Source organism: Saccopteryx leptura, chromosome 2 (genome assembly GCF_036850995.1).
Source record: "Saccopteryx leptura isolate mSacLep1 chromosome 2, mSacLep1_pri_phased_curated, whole genome shotgun sequence".
In the NCBI taxonomy this organism is placed as follows: Eukaryota; Metazoa; Chordata; class Mammalia; order Chiroptera; family Emballonuridae; genus Saccopteryx; species Saccopteryx leptura.
Genome location: NC_089504.1, coordinates 263,439,802 through 263,458,320, shown reverse-complemented (window position 1 = coordinate 263,458,320; position 18,519 = coordinate 263,439,802). Strand labels below are relative to the sequence as shown.

The 18,519-nt window shown below is 51.5% G+C and overlaps 1 protein-coding gene across 1 annotated transcript in view; it reads right to left on the bottom strand.

Annotated features, from left to right (window-relative positions):
• The window catches only part of LHX4 (LIM homeobox 4), a 43,886-nt gene extending 25,590 nt beyond the window's left edge, over positions 1-18,296 (bottom strand). The window contains exons 1-2 of the mRNA XM_066361666.1: positions 18,092-18,296; positions 666-837 (exon numbers count right to left, since the gene is read on the bottom strand). Coding sequence (XP_066217763.1) covers positions 666-837; positions 18,092-18,167 — 248 coding nt within the window. The 5' untranslated portion in view covers positions 18,168-18,296. The remainder of the gene's footprint in view (positions 1-665; positions 838-18,091) is intronic.
• Positions 18,297-18,519: the final 223 nt, after the last annotated feature.

Genomic DNA, 18,519 nt, shown 5'->3' with positions numbered 1-18,519 from the left:
CGCCTGGGGCAGAGGCCAAGGAGCCATCCCCAGCGCCCGGGCCATCCTTGCTCCAATGGAGCCTTGGCTGCAGGAGGGGAAGAGAGAGACAAAGAGGAAGGAGGGGGGGTGGAGAAGCAAATGGACGCTTCTCCTATGTGCCCTGGCCGGGAATCGAACCCGGGTCCCCCGCACGCCAGGCCGACGCTCTACCGCTGAGCCAACCGGCCAGGGCCAGGATCTGGGCTCTTAACCATCACTTGAAACTGCCCGATTGTCAGGTTCCATTGAAAGTGATGACAATGGCAGAGCCTAGCTGGACCCCTACCAGAAACAAGTCTTCCAAACCTCAGAAGCCCATGAAGCAACTTAGGGAAACACAGCCACCAAGACTCCTCTAGAATCAGGACAGGACCCTCAAAACACCTGCAGGTATGATACAGCCAAGGGCCCTGAAACACCCACTCACCAGGACAGAAAGAAATTCCTTTTAGGATTTGTAGGAACTCTGTCACTGACGGCTGCCTGGCAGAGCTCAAAGGAGGTGGCAACCTGGGCAGTGACGGGGCTGGTGATCCCAAGGGGGACCTCAGCGGAGCAGCCTCTGGACCCACCACCCACCCCACCACACCCCACCGCACTGCAAGCTCCCGCCCCTCTGCCTACTGCGCCCGGCCCTGACTTACTTGAAGAAGTCCTCCTTGCAGTAGACGCTCCCGGCCCTGGAGAAGCACCTGTCAGCCAGCTGCATCTGGCAGTCCGCGCACTTGAGGCAGGAGCTGTGCCAGTGTCTGTCCAGGACCTTCAGGATGAACTTGTCCAGGATATGCTGGTTGCAGCCGGCACACTGGGGGATCTCTGTGGGGAGAGGACAGCAGGGCTGCGTGAGCCCTCTGCACGCACCGCACGGCAAACTGGCCCAGCCTCGCTATGAACTGCCAGTGGTGGGAAAGGACTCGCCCAAGCCCCCAGGGCTGACACATCTAGCTGTGCCAGCCTCCACAAAGGCTCGGCCAAGGGCGCTAAAACTCAGTCTGTGCCCTGCAGACTTTGGCCCGAAGGAGTTGCCAGTGTTTCTAAGGGTACCACAAGGCTAGTGGCACCTGCTAACCCCCTTAATGCCAGCTGCAATTCCACAGCCAACAGACCAGGGACACCCAACAACATCCACCTCTAGTGCCATGACATTTTCTATACGGGGTGGAGCCTGGGCTCAAGACATCAGCCCCAAAGTGAGCCCTGCCTGGTCATGAACTGAGAGGCTATTGGGCTGGAAAAGCACATGACTTGTGTGGGGCGTGAGCAGTGATGGCGATCCAGGCCTGAGGGCACCCCTGGAGGGGACGTGCTTTGAGAGAATCTCCTGAGTGTATTTTAATGAACTGCAGTGGATACCATGGATGGGCTCCAACCACATCTCCTCTTCTATTGAGCCTTCCCGTGCTGCAGACAGACAAACCAGAAACTGCTTTTCCAGACTCTCTTGCAGCTCAGGTTCCCAATACGATTTAGAGTCTACCAATCAGATGTACTTAAAAGGGACCTAAATTCAGAACTAAGTTAAATGCAGGCACAGCCCCCATGCAGGCTCCCACGGTGTTGGAGTGGAGCAGGCAGAGGCTGTGAGGGTCTGTGGTTGGTTGATCCTGGCAGAGGCAGTGAAATTCTGGCTCTGGGAGTTATTCCCAGAAGCTTGGCCCAGCGCTGAATCCAGGGAGATGAAAGCCAGCTAACACCTGCTAACTGACCACTCTCCATCTAAATAGTGAAAGTTGATTCTGTTGTCTGCAACTGACCTAACCATCACCCCTCCCTGTTCTTGCTGCCCTGCCTGACTTCCTATCCAAGGTCTGTTTTTCTGCCATTTCATCTTTACCAAGGGATTTTGAGTCACTAGTTTCAAAATATATAAAATGGTCAGGCTTCCATGGTTGGATGAGTAAGTAGTGATAGCATCTCTAGCCATTTCCCTCCCCAAAGAGAAGGAAACAAATTAAGAACAAAAAACATTTTTTAAAAATACAAGCATTTGGCCTCCTAATACGGCACAGGGAGAAGCTGACAACCCCAGTGTTTCTCGTCTATTAGGACTTTTGCTAATTATTTTTTTAAATATTTTAAGACCTTATTCATTTTAGAGGAGAGAGAGAAAGAGTGAGAGAGATAGAGAGAAAAAGAGAGAGAGAGAGAGAGAGAGAAGGGGGAGGAGCAGGAAGCATCAACTCCCATATGTGCCTTGACCAGGCAAGCCCAGGGTTTCACACCAGCAATCTCAGCATTCCAGGTCGTCGCTTTATCCACTGCGCCACCACAGGTCAGGCCTTTTGCTAATTATTTGTTTACACCCTGTCTTTCCCATTAGCAGGTGGGACCCTACCCTGGCTGGATCACTCTGTTGGTTAGAGCATTGTTCAGGAACCACAGAGGTTGCTGTTTCAATCCCCAGGCAGGGTACATACAGAAACAGATTGATGTTTCTCTCTCCCCCTCCCTTCCTCTCTCTAAAATCAATAAAAATAAATAAATTTTAAAACCTGTGGTAGCTCAGTGGAAGCTTTGACCTGGAACACTGAGGTCACTGCTTCAAAGCCCCAGGCTTGCCTGGTCAAGGCACATAGAAGGAGCAGTTACTGTTGATGCGTCCCACCTCCCATCCCCATTTCTCTCTCTCCATCCTCTAAGATCAATAAATAAAATTTTTTAAAAAGAGGAAGATGAAGAAGGTGGGATCCTCTAGGGGCAGGACCAGTGTTTCTTTCTCAGCCTTGTATCCTCACTGCCTAGCACAGTGCCCGGCACGCAAGAGTGACATCACAGATGTTAGTAATTGATCAAATCCTCTCTAAAAAGCTCATCTTGAAACATGTCTTCACTAGTTTCTCCTGCACACTCCAAAATGTCAAAAGTCATAAAACCAAATCTCTCAGGAGTCACATGCGTTTCTTGATTCATGTCGTGTTTGTTCATTGTGACATAATTTAAAAGTGTTAACATAAGGGAATTAGCCTCAGTGCACTGAGGGAAACACATCTAAACCTACGTAGGGAGAATGTTTTCCCAAGTATTAAGTCATTTCTATCTAAAACTTACAGTCAGGCTGTCGGGACAGTCACTGCACTGTCACCATGAGCTCTGTATTCACATGTCAATCTTGAACCCAGTTAAACCCCAACCCCATCCTGTACCCTTCATGGCTTTGGCAGCCACCAATTCTGCCTAAAAATCAGATGTTAGATGCCTTGCCCTGTGACCTCATTCTCTGACCAAAATGCCCCATGAAAACTGCCAGGGGGCACACTCAGGAAGATACGGGAAGACTGGACACTTGCTACCTGTCTCAGTTTGTATGAGATTTATTTATTTTTTTCTATCTCAAAACGTTTCCTCCATGACAAAGAAATTGTTCAACCAGTAGCTACTTACCAAAGGGTTGCCATGTGCCCAGCCAGAGTGCTAAGCACATGATGACTATAGGAATTTCCATCTAAGAAGAAGTTAGAGAGGACACAAGACCACACATTCTGGAGCTAGGCTGCCTAGGTTTGGGTCCTGTCTCTGCTTTTTAACCTCAAACAGTTACTTTTCTTCTCTCTGCCTCATTTTTCTCACCTGTAAAAGCAGTGGAGGGTGCGGGTGATGATGATCTAGTACCGCATAGGATTGTTGTGAAGACAATCAAACCATCCAGTATACAGCTGGTGCTCAATAAGGGCTTATTAGGAGTAATTGCTATAACCAGATTCTAGATGTGGTGTGACTGGGGCTGGGGGAAAAGGAAAGTTACAGACGAGCTCGCTGGCTTGAGCTCATTAACCCTCCTGGGAACGCCTGCCTTAAGGTTATGAGCCTCCCCCTGGAGGCTCAGAGAGTGCCCACAGCACAAAGCAACGATGTGGGGCTGGGGCTGCCTCTAGACAGGTGCTAATTCAACCGCACGGCTGCCTCTCTCCAGGAATAATCAGCAATTGGCATCCCCAGAGTGGCCAGGGAGGGTTTGGGTGTGCAAAGGGACTTAGGAGCTGAGAGGTCTGCTTTCACACTGTGAGACTGTGAGGAGTGATGGGTGGATAACCAGGAGCTCCTTTGGTGTGACAAGCCCAGGCCGCGGTGGGGGAGTGAGAAGAGAGGGACCATCCAGGTGAAGAGGGTGCTCAAGGGCAAGGGGGTGGGGTTTCGCCCTCTAGCGCTGGCGTCTGAGCCCTTGCAGGTGCCGGGCCAGGGGCTGAGGAAGGGGTGGCAGGAAGGATGCTATCGCATCGTTTTGCAGGAGAGGGGAGGGCATATCTACCCGAGAAGCCTTCCGGGCTCAGGAAAGGGGTTTGCGGACAACCGGGGGCAGAGCGCAGGAGCGCGTTAACCCCAGCCTCCGGTGCCGGGCAACCGCCCCGGGCGCACCACCTGCTGGGGGTGGGCGGTCTTGTGCGAGCACATCGGCTGCAATCCCCGTGAGCCGGGGAGCCGGCCGGCCAGTAGAGGCAAATTCACCCTTGGAGATCCCGACAGAGGACCGGACGGAGGACCATCCTCCGGGCGCTGGGCGAGCCCTGCAGGCGCGCCCGCTCCCTCCCCGCGCCTCGCCGTCTGGGGCCAGAGGCCGCCGATTCCCACCTAATTGTTGTTTGGCCTTGTCTGGGAGGGAAGATGCGCCTATATTTCTCCTCCCGGCAGCAAATGCACGGGGATGAGGGCGAGGATGTATGCCCATAAAATTTATTTCGAGCAAGGTATCTAGCGGGAGCCTTAATATGATGAGTATTCAAGAGAGAATACATTAAGGCTAATGTATGCAGGGAAGGGCGGGCAGGGAGTCTCAGGCTTGCAAGCCGAGACAGCATCACGTTTAGGAACGGCACTAAAAGCAGACAAGCCATTTCAGCTGCCAACTTGCAGGGGAGGCTTCCTGCTGGATTGGGCTGGGCTGCCCAAACTTGGGGTGCTCAGAGGGAGGCCTTGAGACCAAACCGGGGTCCACATACTGAGGGTAGTTTTTTAATTCAAAATAAAACCTTCTCCACTGTAGATTGGGGGGGGGGGAGGTAAGGAGAGAGGCAGAGAACGATTTTTAAAACAAAGATAATGTAGAAATGGCAATTGTAAATCCAGGGATCAAGTCTGTTATGAACTAACCGTGCAAGGTCCTGAATGCATATGACCTCAATAATCCATGCAACTGGGTGAGGAAGGTATAATCATCCCCATTTTACAGATGAGGAAACGGAGCCTGGGAGAGGTTAAGCAAAGTGCCCAATGTCCCACAGCAGGATGCCAGGATTTGAACCGCTCATGTGTTAAGGTGGGCTAACTAACCCTCCTCAGAGATGGAGAGGTCTGAGGCATCACCTCACCTGGCTGGCTCTACCCTACCCTTTTATGGAGAGACGGAAGCAAAGAGACAATCTCAAAGCACAGTGACAAGGGCAAATGGAAACGTTTAATATTTCCTTAACAATTGGGCAAATGGAAATGTTTGAGGCACAGATTTAGGTCCTTTGGACAGAGTATGCATGTGTCCTACGGACGCCTAGTGCCCTGGGGAGACCTGGAAACAGGAGCCCCTGTACGGTGTACCCTCCACCCAGCAGTTTACCAGCTTGTTGATGGCACTTGTCAAGTTCAGATTCACCCTTGCGTGTGAGGGGGGTGAATTCAGGTCCCACACTTAAGGTGACAGTGCTCCATGTAATTATTTAGATCTTTATGAAATGTAATCTATCTAGAAAATGTTCAAAAAGCAAACACACAAGTCTTTCCTTTAAAAACTTACCATAAAGTAATAATTTTTTATTTTATTGTTTTACAATTTGGAGAGACTGAACAGGACAGAGGTTACATAGGTCTCCTAGCAGAAATAAAGTTGTGGCCATAGTTTCTAAGGAGCAAGAAGATTTCAAAATCCCTAGCAAAGTCAACTTATTTCATCCAGTATGTGATATCGCAAAATTCCACTTTAAAGACTGGAATATAAACAGACCCTGGGAGTCAAGTCACTAAGACAGCATTTGATCTACAAACTCAGTTCCTGATGTGAGGAGTCATTTCATTTAAAATGAAAACGTTTTATCTTATCCACACACAAGTGTTCTGTGGTGGTGCTCTCGCTGGGACTCTGTGGAGGGTCAACTCGGGCACTAAAGACCGCAACCACCCTGGAGTGGCCAGCGCATCTGCGGAGACGCTGGGCCACACAGTACCATCCGCTCCCCCCTGGCGGGTCCTGTTCCCCCAGGTCCCCAGCCTGCTGGCCTGTAGAGTGACATGGTTGAAGGCACAGGCCTAACCTCACAAGGTGAGCGGCTGTGTGTGTACATGCACACATTCACAGACACATACTCACACAGACGAATTACCACAGACATACCACATAGGGAAACATACCCAATCACAGAGATTACCCTGAGACATACACAAGACACCCATACATACCACATTCAGACACACAGACATGTCCACGTCTACTCACACATTTAGCACACATACATTCACATGAACACAAACACAGATACACTCACACATACAGACAAACACGTGCATGCACACGCATCCTCACACACAGGCTAAGGCATCGCCTTTCTGGAGAAAAGCCCATTCTAGCCACCCCTGAATGGGGGGTGGTCCCCCTGGTGAGCAGGAGTGCAGTGGAAAGCTAGCAGAGACTGGGGGTGGGGGGAGAGACAGGACACATTTGGTTCAAATACTCTTTTTGGAAAACGATTGGGGGATTTGAAAGTTTTCCCTTCCACGTAGAGTTTAGACCCTCACATCTTTAGGTCAGCCAAATTGCTTACAATCAATCCCAGATCAGTGTCTGCCACTCCTGGGTTCAGATCCTGTTTCTACCCTGTATGGGATCTTGAGCAAAGAGTTTAACCTCTCTGAGCCTCAATCCTCTTATCTGTAAAATGGAAATAACAACACCAGCCCCTCACATCAGATAATAAGACACCTCGCCCCATAGTCCCTGTCTGAGCTCAATGGTCAGCTCCCTCCTCCACTCTCATGGCCCCTCACCAACAAGATAAATTTATATATATATACATATAGTATCTTAAAAGTACTTCATGCTGAATTTCCCAACATACTATTTCCCCCTCCTTTGCCCTCCCACACCACAACACTCAAAATTCCTCTCCATCCCCTTAGTTCTAAAGCATCGGGAAGGCATGCGTCCCTTCTAATCAGCAGAAGCCCAGAGTATAAACAGCAGACCCTGCAGCATTACAAGGGCTCAGGTGTTTTTGGAATAAAGAAAGCCGGCTGATTCTGCGCTCCACAGAAGGGCAAATTTGCCAGACCTTCGTTCCCTCCCCTCCTGTGAATGGTGAGAACAGAGGTGTTGGGGCCACCAACGGCCTCACTTCACTTCACTGCAATGTATTCAGGTAAGAATGGGTTGAGTTCAGATTACTATTTGAGGCTTCTAGAATTTTTCTCGGATGCATCTAAATGCCCAGTGAAAAAGTGATTATTTTTTATTTGATAAGGAGTGGCTAAAAACCCTCTGCCCAAAGCTGGAATCTACTTCTTCGTCAAGGAAGTTCATAAAACCCACAATAGAGTGCCCGGCCCTCGAGTCACCAGAGGTGCTGCCATGGGGGGCACAGGGGGCTCATTTTTCAGAGTGGCCCATCGAAAATAGATTCCATTTTAATTCCCCAAATTCCTCCATTTAGTGAAGTTTCAGGAAGCTGGTAAGCAGGACCTATAAACAGGTCTGATGTGGTCTGTGGTAGCCCAAACAGCCCATACCCCTCTAGTGGTCTCTAATAAATACTGTGCATTTGTATGCCCCGCTCACGTCTCTTCATTTCCAAGAAACTGCTCTCAAGGAACCAGGGCCACCGGGCAACATTTCAGAGATGGTTTGTTTGTTTGTTTGATCGATTTTAATTCTTTGAAAAATGGTGTTTTCGATCTCTTTGGTCACAGAAGATCAACAAAGTGAGGGAAAAAAATTTTTTTTTTCACTAAAGAGACTAAGACTAGAACCAACATGCTTAACAAGGACTTCTAAAATGTAGTTAAGAAAGTGCAAATAAATAAAATGTGCATCTTTCTGAGGAAATAAAGTTTCAGATTTTCCGAATGGAATTATAATGCTGATGAAGACTTTAATGTTTGTAAAACTAAGTGTTCTTTTTTGTACTGATAGGAATAATGTTCATTAAACCACACTGTGAGATCAGATTTGTATTTTGTAAAACTTAGACTTGGACAGACCACGAGGCATTGCTTTTTAAACTGCCTGTTGGACGAACAGCATTTCTTTTGTTTCACAAACAGTCTCACTTGACAGCCTCGTGCACAGGACGAGGTTGTCCTTGCTTCTTTCAGGATAGGGGTCCATGGAAGATGCTTCCAGGTCTCTCAGTTTACAGAGCTCACAATACTGTCAACCTGGTCACCTCTTGGGACACCCAGGAGCACTCCAGCCCACTTAGGGCGGTTCCATCTGCAAAATGGGAACCACGACTCCAGTCTTTAAGATCGCCAACACTCCGAACTTCGTTAACTACTAGAAAATCTGCAAGCTCATTGACTCATCCCAGGGATCTTGTCAACAGTCATCCTCTACATTTAAAAGACCCCCGCCTCAGAGGGCACACGGCTGGAGGCCAAACTGGGGCTGAAACCTTTTTTTCTTTGGGACAGACGGTGGGGCTGATGGAAGACCGAAGCTTCTAGTTTTGCTCGCCAAAGGTCACCTCTGTTTGGTGGCTTTTGCCCCAAATCCTTTTGCTGATGGTGAATTCACTGCAGGATTAAGTCATTTTTTGAACTCTGTCTTAAATAACATTTGGCCAATGTATGGTCCCCAAAGTCCATAATTGTATTTATTTGTTAAGTTTCTTTACTGACTACAAATGGAAAGGAGAAGCCAATGAGCTTTAAGGAAACACACAGGCAATTAAAATATTATGCAAATGTTTTTTTTTGGAATTCTCCATTCCTTCCCCAAGTATAAGAGAAAACAACAGCCAATGGCAAACTTTGTTGCTCCCGACCTAAGGCTCCCAGTACTGAAGAAAGAAGATGATTTTAAAAGGCAGGCTGGGTGGATACTCAGTGGGGGCTTAGTGATGTAGTCTGGGAACAACCAATTCTAAGGAATATCAATGGAAGGGCTCCAGACGGATGGACATGGATGAAGTATAGCACCATGGCTGCCCAAATTTACACCCAAGCTCTGGAATATCCCAGTCTAAGAAATATAACAGAGGTATAGCTAAACTACAATTCAATAAATTAGAAGTTCTACCACTGGATACATACATATTTCAAAAATAAAACTTTCCCATTCCAAGTTGCCACCACCACCTCCACCACAGATGATAAAATCCTGTTGTCTACTCACAATAGCCCATTAGTATCACCTGATAATTGTGCCCCCAAAGGTACCGAGGGCTAACTCCTCCATGCTGTCCACCTTCAGGGCAAACCTGAGGGGGAGGATACAGATTCACCTGCAAATCGTTGACTCGAAGGGTCTGTTTATTTTTTCTCTCCTTGCTCTTTATTTGCCATCTTCCTATTAAAGACCATTCATTTTTATTGAACAATTTATAGCTTCCTTTTTTAAGATATAGTTCCCCTTATTCTAAACCTATATCTATCTTAAAGAAACCAAAATGTTTTATAAATTTCCATTTAAGGGATCTTTAAAAGCTAGTAGTAAGCATACTCTCATAAACATCATTGCTGAGGCACAAAATTCCAATATTAATTCTTTAAAACTTAAGGCGAAACGGCACATTGAACATCATGGTATTTTGGCGATGGTGATGACAGAATTAAACAGAGATCTGGGCCAGCCAGAAAAGCACTGGGAAAAGTCTAATAAAAAACTGGCATTACATTTAAGGTAAACCACATTCTCTATTACAATTATATTCACTTACATACTTTAAAATACACCAATCTACACATGTCTTATCTAACTTCTAGTGATTTCTATTTTTCTTGACAAATGATTAACAGCCAGAAAAAAAAAATCAGAAAATTCTCCTCTTATCAGAAATGATCGCTCCTAACATTGTCTTTCCCCCAGCTTCTCTGGAATCCTTCCCACCAGCGGTCCTGTTTGTTTCTTTTGGTGGTTTGGGATCCCTTGGAAATTCTGCTTTGTTCTTTCTCTGCTTAGACAGCTCAGAAATAGTAACCTCTTCAGTAAAAGATCAAATTCAAAAGTATCCTGGGGACAATTTCAATGTTACCATTTTAAGGATGAATTTGGATAACCTTTTAATAGGAGTCTTCTAGATAAGGAAATACACAATGTAAATATGGATTTGCAGGTATAGGATTATCTTCTAGGTTATACATTGACACAAAATTTGTAATCCTCAGTAGGATATCAAATATTCTCAGCAATTGCAAATAAAGCAGGAAAATCACATCAAACAAACCCATGACAATCTATGGAAATGCTCTAGACACACCTCGACAGTTCACTCCATTGACACCTTTAATCATTGCTACATCTCACAGTGTATTTTTCTCATGTCTCATTCTGTAGCAATATTCCATATGTTTGGCAATCTCCCTCTCATAGGAAGAAACTTTCAATTAATTTGGCTGCAAGTTATGTCTCTATTAAGCTATTCCCAGAACCAATTCCTTCACCCCCCAATATTATAATGAAAGCAAATTATACTTTAAAGACATTTAGGGGTGAGATTCCGCAGTAAAGCATCTGTGGCTAGACCCAGACTGATGGAGCAAAGGAGGTGGGCAGAGCCCAGAAAAGAAATTCACCAAAATTCTAACAGGAGCTAGGGCTTGCCTCCCAAGCTGATTTTCCAGTCCAGTCCGCCACTAATACAGTTAACCCACAGGACATTTTCCGAGGGTGAATCAATTTCAATTTCTCCAATTAAACCCAACCTGTCCACCTACCCCCAGCAGCAGTGCCTCAAAATGGTTGATTCGTGCTCCATTTTGATCAGGGCTCCTATAAAATCTTTTAGCTGATTTCTTCCTACACAAACAATAGCCCAGCTCCAGGGCCGCTTCTGTCCTGAACCCAGAAACAGCCCTTGCCTCCCAGGCCCCTTAGAAAGCTGAGAGAGGGACCTCATCATTCTGCAGCCAGCTGGGTGCTCAACCCCCAAAGAAGCCCGTCTGCTGCGAATTCAGGCACAATCCCGAGTTCCTCCTGCAAAGATTTATCAGAGGAAGGAAGGGAGGGAAAGACAGAGGAGGAAGACATTCAAGCCACAATGGAATTTACTAAAAGCAGTAGACCCTGTTCGCTCACATCTGTGTCATAGCATTGTTCACACTCACCCCAGAGAAGAGAGAGAAAATCATCACAAAATCCCACTCCCCAGCCATCCCCCAACCCAGCAGTCTACACAGCAATGCAAACAGCCGCTTCTGTCTGTCTCCAGCCCCAGGTCTCCCAAAGTGGGGAATTCTTTCTTTCTTCTTTCTTTCTTTCTTTCTTTCTTTCTTTCTTTCTTTCTTTCTTTTCTTTCTTTTCTTTTCTTTCTTTCTTCCTTCCTTCCTTCCTTCCTTCCTTCCTTCCTTCCTTCCTCCCTCCCTCCCTTCCTTCTTTCCTTCCTTCCTTCCTTCCTTCCTTCCTCCCTCCCTCCCTCCCTCCCTTCTTTCCTTCCTTCCTTCCTTCCTTCCTTCCTTCCTTCCTTCCTTCCTTCCTTCCTTCCTTCTTTCCTTCCTCCAATCAGCTAAAGTGGCTCCAAACCTCTATGCATTCCAAAGTTCCTCAGCTCTACTAACCCTGATAAATTTCCCTAATTGAAAGAAATGACACTGGTCCTCCATCCAATGCCACTAGCCCACCCCCCATCCACAAGTCTTCAATCTGGAGAAGGGGACTAATTTCCCCGCCAGAGAAATCCACCAGATCCCCACCATTCCTGATTAAAACAAGAAGCTCAAGGGAGCTTTCTTAACAATGTGACAGAAAGAAAGACTAGTTAGTCCCTGTGACTAATTTTTCATCCCTGGCCCACTGCAGGTGCGACTCCCACTGTCACCTCCCCAGCACGGGTGGGCGTCTCCCGGGTTCTGTCTGCTAATTTGGTGCTAAGTAGTCACTAATTGACTGCAGCGCGGAGTGAAAGGGCACTAAGAGCCGAGGCCAGTGGGAAGTTGGGACAATAGAAACATTTAGGACTTGAGGCTGTCTACACCTGGTCAGCGGGGTCATCAGGTCACTGTTCCACGTGTAAGACGCCCTTGTGGGCTGTGTTTTGTCTCCTCAATGGAAGGAAATTGCTTTGCAGGTTTCCCTCCTCCCTCCACCCCCACTTCACCTCTGGGAGGGCTTGGTTTTTAGAAAATTGGCCCTGGGATTTGCGGCCATGTAGGCGGTCTCCAGGACGTCGTGAGGACTCGGGTTGCTCTAATCCCCAGAGCATTCAGCGTGCATTCTTGCCTTAACCCCGCTTTGTTTTTGGCCGGTCTGGAGGCAGGTACACCTAGCTCCGGTCCTCCGTCCTCTAATTTCCTGCCGCTCTCGGCTTCCTCCTGTCCCGGCTTTGCTAGTAATTCCCTCTCCTTCCTGATGAGTTTCACCCTGCAGATCCTTTTAAAAGATATTCTCCCTGCCTATTTAAAAAAGTAATGATGATCATGATGATGATTACCAGGTCCCATCCTGGATGAAACCAACCTCTGAGCCTCCGATTGAAGCCGACACTGGGTCCCAGGCCAGCTGCGGCTTCCTTTGGGACCTTCGGTGCAACCTGCCCTCAGCGACCACCTCGACCTCCCTGGCTCACAGTGTCATCAACTCCCTTTCCAGTTCGAATTTACATTATTGGCTGCCCAGGTCGAGACCTCGTCTCTCTGGAACCCGCCAGCGCTCTCCTAGGTCCGCTCAGCGCGGGTCGCACAGCAGGGAGCCGCGGCCTCGGGCAGGGCGCGCAGATCTCTTGTACCCGCCGGTCACCTCCAGGCTCTGTGCCGGAGGCGCCGCTCCCAACCACGGAGAACTGCTTCCCGAGGGTTAAAAGGTCACCGAAAGACTGGTGCCGCTGGAACTGGGGTTTAGTTTGGTTATTCCCAAACGCTTGGTGTGAAAGGGTTTCCCCCAGCCTCCCCTAGCTGGGTGCCCTGTCCGCGCTCCCGTCTGGGCGCCTCTCCCCACTGAAATAAAAAGTCCCTGCCTCCGCTCCAAAGCGGCAGGACTTGCGTCCCAGGCTTGGCCAATTCCAACCCGCTCGGGACAACCGGAGAGAATAAGACAGGAAAGGAACCGGAAAGGGAGATGGAAGAAAAGGGCCGAAGCGCAGGAATGCCGAATGCGGAGTGCGGTGGGCACAGCCTCCACCTTCATCTGCCCCTTCCGCAGCCACTTCCTCTGATCCACTACGGGGCGCAGGACACGGTGCCGGCAACGCCAGCTCTCCCTGCCGGGCGCCCCGTCCGCGCCGCCTCCCCGGCGGGCCCTCCAGACTCCCGGGCGCACGTGGCGAGAGCGCGGGGACCAGCGTCGCGGGCAGATGCGCGGCAAACTCTAGGAGAAGAAACTCGGCGTCCCTGGGACCCCACGGCACCCGGGCCCGCACCTGCCCGCGGGGCGGAGTCCTGCCCGGTTGCGCGAGGTCGCACAGGTCGCGGTCCCAGACCTGAAGCCAGCGCTCGCCCCAGCCCTGCGGGCCCTGCGTTCCCGTGAGCCCCGGCCGAGCGAGAGGACACCCGGGTTCGGTGTTGCTCCCTCATTTCAGCCCCGACTTTCTGTCTTCCCGGGACGCCAGGAACGGCTCAGTGCAGACCTTCACCCTCGGCCACCCCGGCGGCCGCTCCGGGTCCGAGTTAAATCATCAGAGCCTCCCCCAGAGCACCGCGACTCCCCGAGGGCTCCCCGCTGCCTCCTCTCCGGTCTGACGGAGGCCGGGGACCACGGGGCTGGCGCCGCTAGTCCCCGGGACCCCCGCACCCCCCAAGCCACGCGCCGCCGCGGGCACCCCGGGTTCCCCACACTCCCCCCGGGTGGCGCGCAGCCCTGGCTCCGGGCTGCGGGACTCGCGCAGTGAGAGGCCCGAACCGCAACCCGCGCCGCCCGGGTCTGCGGCGGGGCACCCAGTCTGACCTTTCCCCGCCCCTGAGACTCTGTCTGAGCCGCGGGAACGGGTTTGCGGCATCGGGGCAGCTGTCTGTCTGTTTGGGAATCTGACAGAATGTCTGAGTGAGGTTCTCTGTGTCCCACCCTCACCGGCACCGCGAGGGCTGGGAGAAGAGCGGTCGCTGCTCCGGAGTTTGCGGGGACTCCGGCCGGGCAGCGAGGCCGCCCTCCCCTTACGAAGTGACCGGCCCGAGGCCGGGGATGTGGGGAGCGGGGACCGAGGTGCCGGGGGACCTACAGCCCGCGGGAGCCCCAGGAAGCGAGGGGAGGAGAGTGGGGCGCCCTAGAGAATCCCTTCGCCCAGATCCCACCAGACACAAAATCTAATACAGCTTCGGGGTTCACAAGAGCTGCAAGAAGTAGGTATTGTAGGAGACACGGAAGGGACGGGAGACGGCCGGGCAGGTCCCCATTTACCGCCCCAGCCTGGACCGGGCCGGGCGCTCCTTCTTCCCGCCCGGGGGTTACCCCTGCTCTCCGCCGGCAATCGGGCCGGAAATCGGGCGGGCAATCGGGGCCGCAGGTGTCCCTTGTCCTTTCGATCAATGCCCCGGAGGCTACGTGGGCAAGGGTGGACAGAACGCCCACCTCCATAGTGTCCCGCACTGTCCCGAGTCCTCCTGGCCGCTAGAGAGGCCTCAGGAGGCAGAGGCGTGGCGGGGGAGGGGAACTGCTTAACCCGGGAGGTGAGAGGTCCGAGGAGGCGCCACCTCCCGATGCTGCCCGGTCCGGCAGGGTGAGGACCCGGACCGTGACCCTCCTGCCGCTCCGAGGGAGGCAGAGGGGATGCTGGGAGAGAGGCAAGGTATGCCTGGCCCAAGAGGGACCTGTGGTTCTAAATCCTGGTCCAAGTAACCGGGACCCACGGATCAGGACGAGTCCCTTTCCAAACCTATCCACCTGGTGTAGAAAAAAACCACTGAACCCTTTCAAAGGGACCCTCCACTCTAACTGGACGTGACCAGAAAGTGCCACCTCCTGCAAACAGCTCTCCTGCCACCCAGAGCCAGGAGCCGGAGTTCTGGGTTCCTTAGGAAACATGGGCCTGAGGCAGGAGCCAGCACCCAGCCAACCAACCATGATTTAAGGGGCTGGGGCTCTATTTCTCCACCCCAGGCTGTTCCGGGATGATTCCCAGCTGCCTCTCACCCAGTTCTGTCTGAGCTTCTTGCCCCAGGCCTCTCCCTCAAACCAATGAAGACCCCCCCAGCTTGTCCCGGAACCTCCCAATGGTAGTGGGGTGGGGGTGGGGTGGGGGTGGAGGGGCTTATCTGGCCACCCGGGGCTGTCAGAGCAGCCAGACCCTGATGGTCACCATTTCTTTGCTGGGAAGCAGGAAGGGGGCCACCCGTCAACCACCTCTACCCAAGAGCAAGCAGTGGTGTGAGGTGGGGGACACAGTGTAAGGGAAAGGACCACTGAGAGAAAGAAAAATTACATTACAGTACTTGGCAGTACTTGGCAATGTTTCTCTGAAATGAGTGCACCTCACCCATCCTCAAATAAGCAAAAGAATATCCTGGACCCCAGAGCACCAGAGGCACTGAGGATGGGGATCCCTAAGCCGGAACCCCCAAATGCTTCAAGTGTGGTGGCTCAAGGTTAAGGAGCCAGAACATGTGTACATGTGTGAGAGCCGCCTATTGGAGAGCCTTTCTGTGGTCCACTCTCCCTACCCCCCAGGTTTAAACACCCACTGGCCTAGGATTGTTATCCTTTCTCTCCGAGGCCCAAGAACTGCCCCTCACCCCACGGCTACATGGAGTTCTTAGGTCACTAACACCCTGTCCCGGGAAAGAGAACTGTTGTGTATGTGTGTGAGGGGACCCAGTCCTGCTTATGCCCAGATGCAAACACCAACAGCTTAAAAGGCAGCGGTGAGATTTGCTGCAATGGGATAGGGTGTGATCCACTCATATCCTAAAAAAGAAAAGTTGCATCCCAAATCTCCCAGGCCAACCTAGGCCACAGAACCTGGGCGCAACAGAAGTAAGGACAGACCACCCCCTCCTGGTTGGACATTGCCTCCTTGGGCCACCCTGGAGGAGTCCCCTTCTCTACCCCAGGAAGTTTTTCAGAATTCCAACCCAGATTTGAAGCCCTGGCCAATTGTAGCTTTGAAGGCGAGTTCTAGGCATTTTAGGAAATCAAGTCTCTGACATAGAAATCAGAGTTGTCTCTGCGTAAGAGAAACAAAAACTAAGACCACTTGAGAGAGGTGTGGGATCCCACTGAGAAAGGCTGTCAGAGCATAGCCCTACCTGTCCCTCACTGCAGTCCAAACTGGCTGTGTATGGACTACCAATATATTGCTCACAAAAATTAGGGGATATTTTATAGCTTCATATTCATTTTGAAATATCCCCTAATTTTTGTGAGCAGTATATATACTAAAGCACAGAGTACTGCATAACAAGGACAGAAGTCACACACACACACACACACACACACACACACACACACACACACACACTCTCCCCTGACTTAAGGACTTGCAATCAGTTTAGGAACTTGGAGAACCTTTGCCAGGATTTGTGTTTGCCACTCCCTCCCTGTCTGTGGTGGGGTAAGGACAGTAAGGGGGGCAGTGAACACCCAACACCTTCTTACAGACACACCTGGGCCAACTCCTCAAAGCACCATGCAGACGTGGAATTGTCTGTCAACAGCTGACAGAATTAGGCGCAAAGGATAACTGCAAAATGTAGTCAAGAAACAAACTAAATAGGTTTCGGTAAAGCCATGCTCCTCTAGTCCCTTCTAAGACACTTCTCGGGAAGCCGGGAACACATGCTTGCCAACCTGCTTCGAGATTTGGCCCGGACAGAAACCCTGCCATGGAGACCCAGGGCGCAGGAGGGCGCGCTCGTGCGCCCTAGTTCATAGGTAGGCAGCATCCTTGGATGAACTGGTCCTTACTTAAAATAAACCTACAGATGTAGCTACTGCTGCACTAAAGAAGTCGCAGGCGGAAGCACAGCCCCTTGGCAAGCCGAGTGAAGGAACCCTTCGTCTCTCCAGGGTGCCTAGAAGTGTTCCAAACAGCCCGCCAGCCTGTGGGGCAGGACTAGCGCTGCCCCTGCCACGAGCGGACGCTCCAGGACCTGCTCCCGCTTCCGCACAGATCCTCCACTGCAGACTCTCAGTTCGGGAGTGGGGGGGCAGAGACAGATTCCCTCCGGAAAATCCTGCGTGCACACCTATACACACACAGACCTGAGATAAACACGCCCAGAGTTCCCGCTGTCTTGCTAATTTCGGGCGCGGGAAAGAAAGCCAGAGGGCGAGCAAAGCACCTACACACCCTTGTCTCTCTCCCTGGAGTCCCAGACTTGCTGAGACCCTGTTCTCACGTGCACAAAGGCTCTTCTCTGAGTTCACAACTTCATAGTGCTTCTCCCTCCTTTGCATTCCTTGACTAGATGGAATATGGCGAGTGGAGTTCCTCTCTAGGAGCCGGCAGCCCGGCTGCACAGGCTGCGGGCGCTGCAGGCAGCGGCAGCCGGGAACGCACCAGGCGCGCGCGCTCTGTGCTTGGGGACAGAACTGTTGGCCTGGGCTTCCACGCTGCCAGCCCCGGGGAGCGGGGGACGCGCTCTCCAACTTTCTGCCAGCTAGGGTGAAGTTGCTGTAGCTGTACTGGGATCTTTGACTGTAGCCCCTGGGGGTGGGAGCGAAGATGATTTGGGGAGACCACCCCACCCCCGGGCCTGCCCTGCAGCCGGTGTCCCCAAACATCACTCTCCCCAATGGTCCTAGAAAAGGCATGGGCTGGAGATGTGGGTTTCGGTACCCTCGGCTTGCCTCCGGTATGATCTGGAAGGCTTTCACTTTCGGCCCCAAAAGCCAAGAGCCAGGCCCTTCGCTCCTGCCCTGTGACCGCCTCTGCGCCCGGGCCGCTGGCCCCTCGCCCCGCCCGGCCCCTCCGGTCCAAGCTACGCGCAGCGTCCGGCCCGCCCCGCACCAGCCAGAGCTGCTGACTGTCTTGTTATTAAATTAAATCAGCAAGAAAGGGGGTTGTCTTACGTTGCATCGGCACACCAAGCATCTCCGGGAGCCCCTTGACAGCCCCCTCCGCGGGGACAGCTGCGTTCTGCATCATCTCGGAGCAAGAGCCAGCGAGTCGCAGTCTACGGAGATCTCTCGCTCTCTCGCTCAAGCTGGATTCAGAAATTTGAAAAAAATAATAAAAACCCCAACCAGACCGCAGAAGTCACGGTGGAAGCCGGACCCTCCGCCTCTCCGGGAGGATTCCACAGACTGGCCGGCCCCTCCCCCCGCCAGTCCTCAGTCTGTTTCAAATCCCTTTGATGTCGCTCTCCCGGGCTGGTGCACATCCCGGTTGAGACGCTGTTGCTGCAGCCCTGGCTTTTTTCCCCTCCTCCCTCCCCCGCCCCGTCCCTCCCCCTCCCCCTCCACCCTTCGTGTGCCGGACGCTCAGAGGCCGCGGTCAC